The 16,181-nt window shown below is 37.8% G+C and overlaps 1 protein-coding gene across 1 annotated transcript in view; it reads left to right on the forward strand.

The window, feature by feature from the left end:
• Positions 1-16,181, forward strand: part of LOC103912466 (protein HIRA) — a 45,456-nt gene that overhangs the window by 15,786 nt on the left and 13,489 nt on the right. The window contains exons 4-15 of the mRNA XM_009318741.1: positions 1,157-1,247; positions 1,763-1,857; positions 2,700-2,795; positions 4,118-4,278; positions 4,876-5,043; positions 6,096-6,209; positions 7,950-8,020; positions 11,082-11,187; positions 11,806-12,033; positions 12,747-12,832; positions 13,868-14,062; positions 15,465-15,635. Coding sequence (XP_009317016.1) covers positions 1,157-1,247; positions 1,763-1,857; positions 2,700-2,795; positions 4,118-4,278; positions 4,876-5,043; positions 6,096-6,209; positions 7,950-8,020; positions 11,082-11,187; positions 11,806-12,033; positions 12,747-12,832; positions 13,868-14,062; positions 15,465-15,635 — 1,582 coding nt within the window. The remainder of the gene's footprint in view (positions 1-1,156; positions 1,248-1,762; positions 1,858-2,699; positions 2,796-4,117; positions 4,279-4,875; positions 5,044-6,095; positions 6,210-7,949; positions 8,021-11,081; positions 11,188-11,805; positions 12,034-12,746; positions 12,833-13,867; positions 14,063-15,464; positions 15,636-16,181) is intronic.

Below are 16,181 nucleotides of genomic sequence, written 5' to 3' on the forward strand. Positions count from 1 at the left end.
GCCAAGTGCAAGGTCCTGCACCTGGGTCGGGGCAACCCCCAGTATCAATCCAGGCTGGGGGATGAAGGGACTGAGAGCAGCCCTGCCGAGAAGGACTTGGGGGTACTGGTGGATGAAAAGCTGGACGTGAGCCAGCAATGTGCACTCACAGCCCAGAAGGCCAATCGTATCCTGGGCTGCATCAAAAGAAGCATGGCCAGCAGGTCAAGGGAGGTGATTCTGCCCCTCTACTCTGCCCTGGTGAGACCCCACCTGGAGTACTGCGTCCAGCTCTGGAGCCCTCAGCACAAGAAGGACAAGGACTTGTTGGAGCAAGTCCAGAAGAGGGCCACGAAAATGATCAGGGGGATGGAACACCTCTCCTGTGAAGAAAGGCTGAGAGAGTTGGGGTTGTTCAGCCTGGAGAAGAGAAGGCTTTGGGGAGACCTTACTGCAGCCGATCAGTGCTTAAAGGGGGCTTATAAAAAAGATGGCGGCAAACTTTTTCGCAGAGCCTGTTGTGACAGGACAAGGAGGAATGGCTTTAAACTAAAGGGGGGTAGATTTAGACTAGATGTAAGGAAGAAATTTTTTACGCTGAGGGTGGTGAGGCACTGGAACAGGTTGCCCAGAGAGGTGGTGGATGCCCTATCCCTGGAAACATTCAAGGTGAGGTTGGACGGGGCTTTGAGCAACCTGATCTAGTTGAAGATGTCCCTTGCCATGGCACTATACTATGATTCTATATTGGTTATAGTTCTAAATTATTCTGGATTTATTATACATTGCATTTGAAAGTATAGTTACCCAAACAAGCCATCCCCTTTCTTTTCTTCAAGATATATCTTTCCTTCTTTGCCTCTTAATCCCACCTCATTTACCACAAGCAGTTTCCTTTGTTAGAGGAATATTAGTCTTTCTTCTTTTGAGCTACTTTTGGTGAAGCTTTTTTAAATAAGGAACAGGTTTTTTAAAGTAAGAAGTTCCTCAACTGCGACTGAAAGATAAGTACCAATTCATTTATCTAAAGCAGACAGAGTAACTGCTTTGAGTGGCAAATGCACACTTAAATCCTAAATATCTCCTGTCAAGTTTTGCTTATTATAAACTCTGTCCCCAGTGCAGAACCACTTAATTGTTGTGTTTCATCGTACAAACTTTCTTTTCTACATTTCAGCTTGTGTGAACTGTGTGCGATGGTCAAATAATGGAGTTTACTTGGCTTCAGGGGGAGATGACAAGTTGATTATGGTGTGGAAACGAGCTGCGTAAGCATGTTTCTTCCTTCTCGATTTTTATATTTTATTTCAAGTAGGTTACTCTGTCACATCTCTTAGTGTTTCTTCCCTGTGCTGGCCTTTTGTAAGCTCACTGCTTTGCCTGGTGCGTAAAGAGCTGAAACCTGTGACACCACAGCACTGGTATTGGAGATTTGGTCTCTTCTGTCTCTTGGGCTGGAGTGTGTCTACCTGGGCGGTCTCTGTCCTCTTGGGGAGCTGAGGCATTTTCTTCTGTCTTTGAAGAAAGCTCCCTGATGAGATTTGAAGAGTCATCTTAAATGTTATCATTTTTTGCTATCTGTAGAAATTGTACATTTTATTGAAGCTATTTTTTTAATAACTAGAATTACTTGCTTTAAAAAATACTTTTTTTTTTGCTTCAGTTTTCATTGCAGGAATAACTGACTATAAAGTAGGCATGTACTGTGCAGCTGATTTTCTTTAGAAAGAAAATTTGAAGAACTTTAGGTGGTTCTGTGGATAACTCCTTCTATTTTAATTAGGTACATTGGACCTAGCACTGTGTTTGGTTCTAGTAGCAAACTTACCAATGTTGAGCAGTGGAGGTGTGTATCAATTCTCAGAAGCCATTCAGGAGGTAAGTTAAAAGATATTGAATGAACATAATTTGCATGTACTTGGGAAAAAATTGTTTTTCAGTGTCATATTTTCTTGCTGAAAACGTATATATTTGGTGGCAAGTCAGTAATTATTTTTAAGAGCAACAATGAAAATCTAAAAGAAAATGTCTTTTTTAATCAAATGCTGATTTTCATACAAGTAACTTCCGGCAATTATGTGGTAGAAAAATTAGCAACTAAGAAACTTATATTTTGCTATTTGCTAACTTAAAAATGAATCTGAATAAAAGGAGCTAAACTGTATTTTTATTTAAATAAATGTTCACACTTTCAGTGAATAATCTCCTGGTTGGCAAAAGATAAAGTTTTTGTAAACCAAAGAATATTAATGTTTATTTAGAAAAAATAACTAAAGAGCAATGCAAAGATTAATAAACCAGATAATTTCAAATGCATTTTGCACCTGCTGACATGAGCTATGATTAAAATCAGGATTGAAATCACTTTCATCACTTCAGGTGTGTTGGAATAAAGCGAGTGCATTGCAATAGCTGCTGTTGCTTTTTCATTCAAAACAAGACGAAGTACTTCATACAGGCATTACTTCCTGTAATCCCTAAACATTGCATTCTCTGCCTTGGATTTTTTTTTTTTCATTCCCCATTGAATGTTACAAGTTGGAGAGCCTCACTCCCAATGAGTGTTGCTATGTTCTTTCTTACCTTCCACTCTACTGAGATGATGATAATTTCTTGGCGATAGAAAAAAAACGTTGCCACACAAGTTCTTTTTAAAAAGCGGGTTTTTGGATTCTCTGATTACCATCAACGTCTTATATAGAAACTTTTTTTTTAAACAGATGTCATGGATGTAGCATGGTCTCCGCATGATGCCTGGCTGGCATCCTGTAGTGTAGATAACACTGTTGTCATCTGGAATGCTGTCAAATTTCCAGGTGAGAACTCTTGCATTTCAGATGTGCAAGTATGTAAAGCTTTGTGACAAGCTCATCCCTCCATGAGTGTATTTCACTGACTGAAAATCTCTATGTGGGAATGGGTTGTCTGTCTTTTGAGATGACACGCTTGCAATCTGGTGAGTCAGTCCTTCTTCCAAGTTTGGATGGCAGTGAGCAGTGGATTCCGCTCTGCTGTCGACAACAGCTACATTCAGGTTGTGTTGCTGATTTTACATGAAGGTCATTATTACATGTATTTCCTTTTTCACCTTATCTGCAAAATCCCAAATAAATAGAACTTCAGCTTGATATTACATCTATATATACATATATTTTTTCCATGTTGCCTTTGTACCTACAGGACTTCCCATTCATTTGCCTTCGGGGGGGCATTGTCTTATTTACCCCATTTTAAATGCTGCTGCTTAATAAGCAGTGTGACTTTACATGATGAAGGGGAGGAAGGAAGGATGGACTAGGGGAGCCTCACAGTAGCAGAAGCTCTCAAGTCTTACATTTGATGGCCATTTTCCTTCTTCCATTGCTGCAGTGCTGGCAATTCACACAGTCCCGAGGCCTCTGTTTCTCAGGGACCATGCTGCCAGGTGCAGCTGGTGCACTGGACAATTTTAGCTGGCTTGCGAGGGTCTGCGGCAGTTAGGGAGCATGTGCCTTTATTTGGCTGCTTCTCACCACGTAACCCGATGCAGGCAAAAACTCCCGTTGAGTGGTGCCCAGTCACTGCCATTTATTTTAGGGTTGCTTCCAATCCTGATATCGGAGTTTTTAGACTTCCAAGCTAGCTGTGTAGCCTGTGCAGTACTCTCAGCCTCTTCTCTCACAGTCTGATAAGCAAGAGATTGGCTGAAAGTAGGTTACCAGGTCTGCCAGGCTTGTGTGTCCGTTCAGTCGCAACTTTGACTTAGTTCATGTTTGATGCACAAAGCTGAATTTGTTGCGATAATCTTTGGGTACAGAGGAAAGGGTGAACGTTTAACTGAAGTTCCAGTTAAACCGCTGCTTTCCATAGCTTGAAAGTGCTATTCTGAACTTCCTGAGCTCTGCTGGTCTTCCTGCTCTGATCTATTTCTTATAAAGAGTTTTGCACCCCTTATTCTGTCCAGACTTCTCTTTCCCACTTTTTATATATCATTCTTAGCTTAAATACAGGTTCCAGTTTGGTCAATATGTTGTTGTTTGTACATTAGAAGAGGTTATATTTAATATGCTGTTTCAAAAAGATCTTGTAAATCTCCTCAACAGTCTGTCCTAAAGGACATATCAGTAACTCCTCTCTATTCTCAATTTTGTGTGCACAGAAATTCTTGCCACTTTGAAGGGGCATTCTGGCTTGGTGAAAGGGCTGACCTGGGATCCTGTTGGAAAATATATTGCCTCTCAGGCTGATGATCGAAGTTTGAAGGTGTGGCGGACCATGGACTGGCAGTTGGAAACCAGCATCACAAAACCCTTTGATGAGGTACTTCAGAATGTGTGACCATTCAAAGTGAATTCCTATAGAATGAATGAAAATTGTAAGAATAACTCTGATTCTGCACAAACATTAGTTAATTTAACAGTGCCAAATCAAATGAAACTATCAAGAGATCAAATTTCTGGGGACAGAAGCCAGTGCTTTGTGAGTGGAGCGTTTTGCAGTGATCTTATGGTATCGTGATTAGTGCAATTACTCTTAGTGATAGACTGTAAACATGTGAGCTGGTGTTGCAAGCTGAAGTCTCATTATTAGCAGTTGGTATGCTGCAGCCCTGTCACTAACTAGGACTGTGATGAATACTGAGTATACAGTATCCAAAAAGACTTAGATTTTGTTTCCTTTAAAGTTCTCCCCCTCTTGGTGGAGCTTCGTAAGTTACATTAGATCACCTGTATAAACATGGCTGAAGTGCTGAGAATTGTATGTAATGTTATTCTTTTATATTCACAAAAGACTGACTTTGTAATCATATTCCCTGAATCTAAAATGTAAATAGTCTGTATTAAAAAAATCCTTTGTTTGCCAAACACTTTTAAAGCTCTAGTATGATGGGTTTTTTTTTCCTATTCTTTTTGTCAGTGTGGAGGGACAACTCATGTGTTGCGTCTTAGCTGGTCACCTGATGGTCACTATCTTGTTTCTGCTCATGCCATGAATAATTCTGGACCTACTGCTCAGATCATTGAGAGAGATGGATGGAAAACCAACATGGATTTTGTAGGGCATCGGAAGGCAGTTACAGTAGTGGTGAGTGAGTGATAGTAATTTATCCCTGAAGTAAAACTTCTAATACGTGCTTTTTGATAATTTTGTGCATAAATGGGACAAGAGGTGGAGATAGGTGTCAAGATTAGTAAAGCAAACGCATGGTGGTGTTTAAAAAAGATCAGCTTTACATGTTTACAGTCAGCTTGCTCTTGTGATAAGAGAACTGGACATAGATGAACAAGATAAAGGGGAGTACACTTTTATATTCACAAAAGACTGACTTTGTAATCATATTCCCTGAATCTAAAATGTAAATAGTCTGTATTAAAAAATTCTTTGTTTGCCAAACACTTTTAAAGCTCTAGTATGATGGGTTTTTTTTTCCTATTCTTTTTGTCAGTGTGGAGGGACAACTCATGTGTTGCGTCTTAGCTGGTCACCTGATGGTCACTATCTTGTTTCTGCTCATGCCATGAATAATTCTGGACCTACTGCTCAGATCATTGAGAGAGATGGATGGAAAACCAACATGGATTTTGTAGGGCATCGGAAGGCAGTTACAGTAGTGGTGAGTGAGTGATAGTAATTTATCCCTGAAGTAAAACTTCTAATACGTGCTTTTTGATAATTTTGTGCATAAATGGGACAAGAGGTGGAGATAGGTGTCAAGATTAGTAAAGCAAACGCATGGTGGTGTTTAAAAAAGATCAGCTTTACATGTTTACAGTCAGCTTGCTCTTGTGATAAGAGAACTGGACATAGATGAACAAGATAAAGGGGAGTACAGGAGCATATTAGGAATGCCAAACACTAACTTTGTTAGCTGTTCAGTGACTTGATTAAAGTGACTTAGGTTTCTAGTGGGTTCCTGATCGCTAGTAAAATTAATATTATTTGCCATTCCTGTTAAGGCATTCAGAAGGCCCCTTAAGAAAGCATATGCTGCTTTTGTCAGTGCTCTTACAGAGTCTGATTAGGGACTTTTTCTATGAAATGTTTCTTTTTCACTCTTAAGTGGAAAACTTGCTTGTAAAGCAGATCTACTAAAATGTGATTACTGTAATAAAATTCGGGGCATCTCATTTGTTCAGAAATTCAATCCAAAAATCTTCAAGAAGAAACAAAAGAATGGGAGCTCCACCAAGTCAAGTTGTCCTTACTGCTGTTGTGCTGTTGGTAGTAAGGATCGATCTCTTTCTGTCTGGGTAAGTGTTTTTTTTGCTGCCTTTGATGTGGTCATTTGGATAACTTGAGGGTTTAGCACAAAGGTCATGTGTGCAGCATTAAGTCTTATATTTAGATTCATGTTTAGTTTTTTTTCTCTCTGTTGTTACAGAATTAGCTGGGGCGGGAAGGAAGTGGATTGGTATTAGTTCATTACTCTAAAGCCAAGAGCAGCTAGAAGCCAGTGGCAGAGTATGTTGCTGTGGTAAGGGAGAGGAACTGTTAGGGGAAATAATGTGTTACCACAGTTAAAAAACATAATTCATCCCTATCTTCTTCCTATGTCTTTTACTCTTTCTTCGAGTGAGTCTCATAAGAAAAAGACTTTACTGTTTCTCCATGTTTAGCCCACCGACCCATTAATCGCTCTTAGGGTCTAGCTTTGTTAGTCTTGCTTTTATGGGTGTGACAAGAATATAGCAGACACAGGATAGCTGTTTCTGAGCATATATACAGCTCATCTTTATGCTTCATTCTGGCTTCAATCCCTGGCTTCTGCCTTTGCTATGGAAAGGAATGTGAAAGTGAATGAGCTTTTTAAGTATATGTTCAAGTTTTCAATATTGAGTTTGGGTTTTAGTTTAAAATCTACATTAAAATTGTTATTCTGGCTAAGAGAAGAGTAGCTATTCTCACATTTATAAATGCAAGATGAGTTGTTTGGCAACTGCAAAGGACAGGGAATAAATTTAACTGATTTGTAAAGCTTTGTGATGAGAATGTGTGCCAGAACACATCAATTGCTAACTGCAATCTACTATTTATAGATTCCAGTGTGATATTTATCCATCAATCACTAAATGCATAACACTAGATCTGTTTCTGGCAATGCTACCAGTGCATACCCATATCAAAGTATTACTCTCAGTATATTTTACTTTCTATTTATACTATGATTTCATTTAGGGTGCCTGTTGAGGTTATACTAGGTATTACAGAGATGCAAAGTTATAGGCAGTCCTTGCCCTGAAGAGCTTAATAGATATGTATATAACACAGACCTATGGAAACATATACTGAAGATGACTACTACACTACATCTGTGAACCTATAAGCATGAAACATCCCAGATCACATTGACTTTTCCTGCTTCATTTCAGTTGTACTATATACCATGGATGTTAAGTCCATTGGTTTAACATTAAAGAGCTTAGAATATCTGATTTAGAACAGGTTACTGGGAATTTTCATATTCAGTTCTTTATTACTAAGCTGATTTATAAGTGTAGAGGAATCCTCTTCAAGAATAATTGTGAGTCAAATTCCCTTTGCTCTTGATAGGCTTCACTTACTTAGACAAGTAGTCTGAGTGAGGACATGGAAACCTAATCTGTTTTCTGTCTTCCTCTTGTGCTGGCAGTTTGCAACATCCTTATCTCAGTAAAGCTTAGAATAGAAGCTGTCTTTAGCATGTGCGGAATTACTTTTTGAGTGGTAGAGAGTGTTCTGTGACTGTGATGTAAAGGCAAAGTTGGTTAAGAAATTCAGTCTGTGTTTCAGAAAGGAGGAGAGGATTGAATGTCAGCTGTTCTTCACAGCTTCTCTGTGCCAGTAGTGGAATGGGTAACTAGGTGCTTCAGATATACCATCAGGCATACAGCTGTCTCCTGGCCAGATCTGATTTGGTGAATATTGTTAGACTCTGGGAGAGTATTAATGTGGTAATATTTGTGGTAACATAGAACTTCTAAATTTCTGAGTGTTGTTTCTTCTGTTTTAAGCTCACATGTCTGAAACGACCTTTAGTTGTCATACATGAGCTGTTTGACAAGTCTATCATGGACATCTCCTGGTAAGTTGATTTCTGCTATTTGTTGCAAAAGCCAAAGCATTGCTATCAACTTTCGGTACACACATTAACTGGAAATTCCTTAAAACAGTACAGGTTGTAGCTGTTGGAACACGAGTAATCGGTTCCTGAAGTTTTTGGTTCTGCTGCAACGTCTTTGGTAGTAACATTAGCAACTAGCATGTGGTCACTTGAGATTGTGTAACATTAAAACTGAATAAAAATTACTGTATTTAGAACATGATGCAGCAAAATGCCTGTGGAATGAGTTCCTACTTGTTATAATTATCTGAAAAGTTTTTTCATAGAATATGTATTTTATACCATGACATGGTGGACATGGTAAGTTTTATGTGCATTACAGCTATGAAAAGTTATTGCACTATACAGTTATGACAAATTCAGGTAAACCTTCTAGGCCAATCTTTCATTCATGCCTAAGGAGACAATATAACAAAAGAGTTCGTGTGTGGGTTTTTTTAAAATGTTTTATACATACACTTATACATACGCTCACTGATCTTTTCACACACAGACACACACACACCACACACACACACCCCCCTCATCGTTTGAATGCCTGAAGGATTTTCATGTATTAAAAAAGTACATACAATAGCTTTTGATTTTAGTAAAATTGTAGTTATACCATGTTGTTGCAGTGCCATGTGAAGGGTGTAAATCGCTCTGTCTTGAAGAGTAGCAGAGGCTGACCATGTAGCAAGTCTCAGAGAAGGGATAATGAACCTACTACACCCAACCACACCCCATCCACCAACCACAGGACATAGCAGAAGGGCAAGTGCTGAGCTTTCCCAAGAGGCTGCAGGACATCTCTAGTGATTTGGGTTGGACAACCCATTTTCCCAGCAGTCTACTGTCCCAAATCTTGTTTTCCTCTTTCTGCAGTTAGTGGTGCTCTCCCCTCTCCTGCCTTCTTCCTAAGGCCTGGTCATAAAACCGCAGAAGTTAATAGTTCTTTATCCACTGCAAGACTTGAATAATAAGGGAGAAATAACCGTGAGACCACTCAGTAAATGGTATTAAAAAAATACTCTGCACCTTTGCATCAGGTGATTTAGAGTTAAGGGTTCTGTACAAGACTAGTATTTTTTTTTATGATAGGCACACAGCTGATTACATAGGTTGTCTTAATTCTAGCACTTTCTAACTTTTGAAATTCTACCTTAATAGCTATAACAATCTTGGTGGGTTTATGCTTTAAATTTGAAAGCTTACAATTGTATGACTTCCTGTTTTCTGTGTGCCGTGTGGATTTTGCCGTGAAGCACAAGAAAAAGTTTCCAAAACCAAAACATTTTTCTTTCTTTAATAGATTAAGGCTAGAAAGCCAGTTAAGTGGAATAGTTCCTGAGAAGTGCTGCTATTGCTGTAGTACAATAGCTTTGAATAGTTTTGTTTTCCTGTAGTTTTTTACTTCTCCATCTGCAATTTGCACATTTTTCATGGCATAAAGTCATTGGGAGTAATAGCTGGTTAACATTTTGCAGTTTCTGAGGAAATGGTTCTGTGGGATATTTGAGAGACAAAGGATCATCAGGAAGCTTGTTATTTTTATATCCTGTTTACAAATTTAAATGTATGGCTAAAATGTCAATAATATGGAATGTTCCCAGAAACGTGCTCCATTCTGAAAACAGACTGAGTAAATTCAGAGAAATCTGATGCTATTATATTGTTATAGCTGTCTCATTTCTATTTTAGAGTTTTAGACTTGGATCCATCATCATAATATCTGAACATGATTATTTTCGTGGAACAATTGCTTGGATCCAGAGGTCAATAGGAACTCAGCAATTTTGTCTGCTAAGCAAGCAGAAAACTCTCAACAAGATTTTATCATTTTCTAACTTGGAGTAGTGTTGGTTAACCTAGTTATACTGTGCTGAGGCTAACTTCTGTGGATGTGATGCTATCAGGGCACCAGCCACCATGAAAAAACATGTTTTCAAACACCTATAGCCATGATGCATGTAATATATTTTTAAGCATTGCTGGACTAATTTGGATAGGACTTCAGAGTTCTGCCTGCTTCCCTTTCCTCTTCTGTTCTCTGTAACAAATAATCTGTAAACCACTATGTCGCTGTCTCTGTGAGCTCTATAATTGGAAGTTACTGGGTTAGCAGTCCAAACTCATCAAATATTATTTTTTTCAAATGTGCAATAATAGGTTATATATGGAAGGTTATCGTTCCATTAAGACTAGAATGTAGTTTCTCCTCCCTCTCTTCCACCAAGAAAACCTTTTGAGACCTCTGGAAGAGGGTTACAATATATCCCCACATACAAGAACATGTGCAGCTTGCTTAAAAACCCAAATAATGAACAATAACAAAATCAAACATATGTTCTTGCCTTAATACAGAGATTTTTTTTTTTGACTGCTCAGATGCACATCTGGCTTTCTTTTTATTGCTGTCGCTTCAGATAATGATGATAGAGAAGAGGCATTTACCCAACATGTAGAGCTTCCCTCTTAAGAGTCTCATCCCTTCTGCTTCCTATCTTGTTTATTTGAACTGTAAGCTCTTTATAGGAACGGACTACCTGTTACTTGTTTCCCACGCATGATGAAGCTTCATCTTCCATGGGCCCCAAACAGCAGTTTATATGGCCTTAAAAGAAGTGTATCGATTGCTTACCTGCTGAAGGCCCCTTTCTTCACCCAGTTCCATTAGCACACATTCCTTCTTTTGAAGGAAATACATTTATAATTTTCTCTCCTTGTTCGTTGTGAACTCTAGTCTGTTTTACCCCTACAGAAAGGTTTTCATGGTGCTGATCATGCCGTGGGTAGGTGTATTGTTCTAATGCCACCTTGCTGTGTGCAGTCTCCAAAGGAATATCGGCACACAGACTCCTGCTGTCCATCACTCTGTCTCCTTGCTGTCCCACTTCTTTGGTTCCATTAGTAGTTGCTGTGATAATAAATCTTATGCCAAGATTTTTATTGAGCAACTTATTGTATTGCCCCTTTGCATCAATGAAAGATTGAAAACAAAGATGGACCTTTACTTCCTTACTTATTTTCCTTATTCCAGGACCCTTAATGGACTCGGTATCCTGGTGTGTTCCATGGATGGATCAGTGGCGTTTTTGGACTTTTCCCAGGATGAACTTGGAGATCCACTCAGCGAGGAGGAAAAGGTACAGTAAGCACTCAGAGAACCTGTGTTCATATTGAAGGGATATATTGATTCAATTAAAAGATTCAATTAAAATATTGGACTATTTATAGAAGTATGTAGTGACTGATTTCCATATTACAGAAAAATGTGTTCTTGTCTACTTTACAAATCATTAAAAAAGAGTAGTCAAGAAATGAATTTGTGGTATTTGTTTCTATTCTGGAAAGAAAGTCTATTTGGAAAACATCCATTTGCTTCACATCATTATACATTTGAAGTAATTATTTGGCCAAGGAAATGAGGAATGGGTGCTTCAAAACACTTTGAAATTACTCTTTGACTTGCATATATGATTCTATGATTCTATTCTAAGTCTTTTTAAACTGATTGCTGTTGGCTGTTTTTTCTTCTCATTGCTATTAGCAGCTAAAGCTTTGAATTCCAATTATTTTATGTATTGATTTAGTGTTAGCTGAAAATATAAAGAAAAAAAATCTGTAGTGTATAAATGATACAGAGGGCATTTGCATTTTATGGATTCCATTAGATTTGTGTGATTCTATTACATTACAATTAGTGATGTCATGCTAACAGTTGTAGTCACTCTTTTTGTGTGATACATTTTTAACGCCCACAGAGCAACATTCATCAGTCCACCTATGGTAAAAGCCTAGCTATAATGACTGAAGCTCAGTTGTCTACCACCATTATTGAGAATCCAGAGATGCTCAAGTATCAACAGAGACAGCAACAGCAGCAGGTGGAGCAGAAGAACGTGTCAATTAGGGAAGCATCTGGGCCTGCGACAGTGGCTCCCAAAGTGGCAAGCATGGTTAATGGGGAGAGTTTGGAGGACATTAGAAAGGTAGGTGTTCTTGGATAGTCACTTTATAGTATCAAGTGCTAAGCCAATAAATACCAAACTGCTTATGATAAAACCAATTTCCACTTCCTTATCCGTGTTGAATAGCACCTTTCAACCCACAAATGGTCCAGTTGACATTACTGGGATTTTTTGAAACGTTAAAATACTTCTAAGCAGAAGTAAGACTATGCAGAAAAAGGCTCGTGGATACTTCTGTGATGTGTGCTAAATTCTCGGTGTGCAGAAAGGAAACCAAAGGTAGCTAATAACAGTCCAATTGTAGAACTGTGCTTCGGTTTCTCAGTGAAGGAGGTTGAAAGCATTATTTAATTCTCCCCTAAACATAGAACACAACTTCTAATGAAAGACTCAGTGCACACAGATGAGAATGTTTCGGACTTGACTCTCTAATGTGGAGAGAATCAGAATTCTATGGTACTTTGTACTATATGAACTTCTACTTAAAAAACACCTACTATTGGTCAAAAAGAAGTTGTGGCATTAAAATAACTCGTATTAATAAAAACGTAGATTGATTCTATTTATGCAATAATAGCATGGTTCAAAGACAATATAGAAAAAAATCTTTGTTAACAGATTTTTAATCGAGGAACATCTTACATCTAATACACCTATTCTTGTCAGTTGGGGAAAAAAAAAAGAAAAAAAGCATCTCCTATTTATCAGAAATAATGATATATATTTCCTAACAGAATCTCTTAAAAAAACAAGTTGAAACACGAACAGCAGATGGTCGGAGAAGGATCACGCCTCTCTGCATAGCTCAGCTGGACACTGGGTACGTTTGGAAGTGGTCTTTAAAATCCTTCTTTACCTTTTTATCTTTTTTTTTTTTCCTTTTTTCTGATGCAAACTAAGAATTCTGACTTATTTTAATCTTATGACATCTAAAGCACTTGCTGGAAATACCTTGTGTGTACTCTACAGAATATAGTTTCAACCTATGTTCTCTTAGCTATAAGATCTCACTTCTAATAGGTAAGGCTAATTCTCATTATCTACCATTATAGATGAGTGAACGATACTCTAATGTATCACAGGTTCATATCTACATTAATAGTGGCTTTATCGTCCTTTGTATATGAGAAACAACTCTGCAAAGTTAGGTGTTGGTGGTTTATTTAGGTTGTATATGAGCATCCACATGTGGAAAAGGGAAGAATGTAATAAATAGTTTAGTTAAAATTATCCTTTTTCAACTATTTGTAAAGTGTTTTTGAGAAATATATTTGTTGTTTGTCTTTTTGCTTAGGGATTTTTCTACAGCATTTTTCAATAGCATCCCAATATCTGGATCTCTTTCTGGCTCAATGATGTCTTCTCAAAGTAACCAGCAGCTCATGTCATTGGAAGTGTTTTTTAATATTCTTTTTCCTTTTTTTCTTTTTTTTTTTTTTCCTTTTTTCTGATGCAAACTAAGAATTCTGACTTATTTTAATCTTACGACATCTAAAGCACTTGCTGGAAATACCTTGTGTGTACTTACAGAATATAGTTTCAACCTATGTTCTCTTAGCTATAAGATCTCACTTCTAATAGGTAAGGCTAATTCTCATTATCTACCATTATAGATGAGTGAACGATACTCTAATGTATCACAGGTTCATATCTACATTAATAGTGGCTTTATCGTCTTTTGTATATGAGAAACAACTCTGCAAAGTTAGGTGTTGGTGGTTTATTTAGGTTGTATATGAGCATCCACATGTGGAAAAGGGAAGAATGTAATAAATAGTTTAGTTAAAATTATCCTTTTTCAACTATTTGTAAAGTGTTTTTGAGAAATATATTTGTTGTTTGTCTTTTTGCTTAGGGATTTTTCTACAGCATTTTTCAATAGCATCCCAATATCTGGATCTCTTTCTGGCTCAATGATGTCTTCTCAAAGTAACCAGCAGCTCATGTCATTAGATTCTAACGCAACAAATTCCCTTAATACTTCAAAGCCTTCTGTAGAGCCAACAGCAGCCAGTATAAAACCAACAGATGATGCAGCCAATAAAGATGGGTCAGTATTCGCAGTTTTGTTTTTCATTTATATGACTCCATTTAGTTTTTAATTCTCATTTACAGTTATGTAATCACGCAATTATTAAAGTGGTTTCCTTACCTCAAAACTTCAAGATCTAACATTCCTGAAAACATCAAGATTTTATTAGTATTTGGTTACTTTAAATGGTGATAAATCAGTAATGAATAAATCCATATGCATAGTTCTGGAAATGAATTTCAGTGCAATGAGGTTGATGGCTAATGCTCTAACAAATTGACTTGCTTATAGATTACTGGGTCGCTATTAGTAAATAATAGAAGGTTTTCCAGCAATGGAAGTAATGAAGCCTGTTTTCCATCACATTCTGTCCTGTGTCCTGTAGATCTCTCTTCAAACATGGTAGTACTTTTTCCCTGTGTAGCAACCCCATCAGAGCCCAGTGACATTGACTTGTCAATTCACGTACACTGATTGGCCAGTGTGTCTTTCAAATTAATTATGGAACAGCTAAATTTTACTTGCTTTTCCCTCAGTGGTAACACTGACTTGGTCTCTTCTCCTCAATGTGTTTTTACAGCATTTGTAAGAGCACAGTGTCACTGGAACCTCTACCACTCCATCAAATTTAGTTGAAATTAGCCACAGATTAAAAAATGAGTGGATAGACTACGAGAAATGATTGACAGATGAAACTATTAAGTCTCATTTTCTTTGGAAATTGGACTTCTAATAGCTTTTTAGTACAAACATCAGTTATCTTAGAGCCATTCATTCAATTAATTCTCTGAATGAATTGAAAAATCTCTAAAGTAAACAGCTATTCAAATAACAGATACCTGGAATGCTTTAGTATGGGGCAAACACATTCCTTTGCCTTAGAGTTATGCTTCGAAAGGCCTAATAATTAGTTTGAATTCAACAATGACAAAATTAAAACCTGGCATGAATTGTTTCAGCCCAAATTGTTTGACTGATAAACAGTGGAATATAATCTTGTAACGGAAAGTATTTGGTAACCTGAACAAGGGGTAAAACCGGGAACTCCAGCCATCACTTAAGATAGTGATCCTTTCCCTTTGGGTACGTAAGTACCAGCTGAAAGTATCATTTCATTCCTGAGTTAAAAATACATAATGAATGAATTACAGTCTTTTAATCTAGATGTATCTATGTGGCCACATGAAGCTCTTAGCTCTGAGATGTATCATAAAAAGCTTTTGAGAGTAGGCAAAGCTTGCAAGATACTGATGCATGGAAGGGGAAAAAGCATATCATAATTCATGTATGTACTTGAGTGAAAGGTTTTCAATATAGTTTCTGGCCAGTATAATGAATGCTAGCTAGTTGTTATGAGTGATGCAGGTTACCAATACTAAATTTCTTTCAATCCTTGTTTTCCTGTCCCTTTTACTGACAGTGTAAATGCTACCTCTGCCTCAGCTGCTCCTCCTGCATTGTCTTCCTCTGTGTTGACAACTCCATCCAAGATTGAACCTATGAAAGCATTTGATTCTAGATTTACAGAACGATCCAAAGCCACCTCAGGGACTGCTGTTGTAACAAATACAAATCAGACTGTTGTGGACAGGTAAGGCATAGCCTGGGTACAAAAAAAAAAAGGATAGTAATGTAGAGAATTAAAATGCTGATTCTCTGTGGTGTGGATGTCATGGTGCTGGCACTCTAGAAATTGTCTTGGGTCTCTTCCACAATTGGAAGGAAGGAGATGGCTGTGAATAGGTAAATTCTTTGCTGGCAATATCCCTTTGTGCATTTGTCTCTGGCATTTGGGATCAAGCAGACTCCTCAAAATATTCTGAGTTAAAACTATTGTTAAAAGAGGCTGTGTGTGCATGTGCCTCCATGTGTGGCTGCGTGCATCTGTGCTCCTTAGAAGACAAAAATAGCCAGCCTGCTATACAAGAGTGAGATTTACTTCAAGATAAATTACCATACATGTCTGCAGAGGGCCTATCATCATAATAGCTGCAGATGTATTTCAGTTTTATGCCTTGAAGGCATGCAGAGAAGACACTTTGATTTTTAAGGCGTTTTGGCTCTGGATCCACATGATTTTTAAAAAAAACAAGAAAGCCTTTGGTTTTGTGACAATAGTGTGTTATGGCATAAGCAT

This window comes from Pygoscelis adeliae, unplaced genomic scaffold (genome assembly GCF_000699105.1).
Source record: "Pygoscelis adeliae isolate BGI_AS28 unplaced genomic scaffold, ASM69910v1 Scaffold410, whole genome shotgun sequence".
NCBI lineage: Eukaryota > Metazoa > Chordata > Aves > Sphenisciformes > Spheniscidae > Pygoscelis > Pygoscelis adeliae.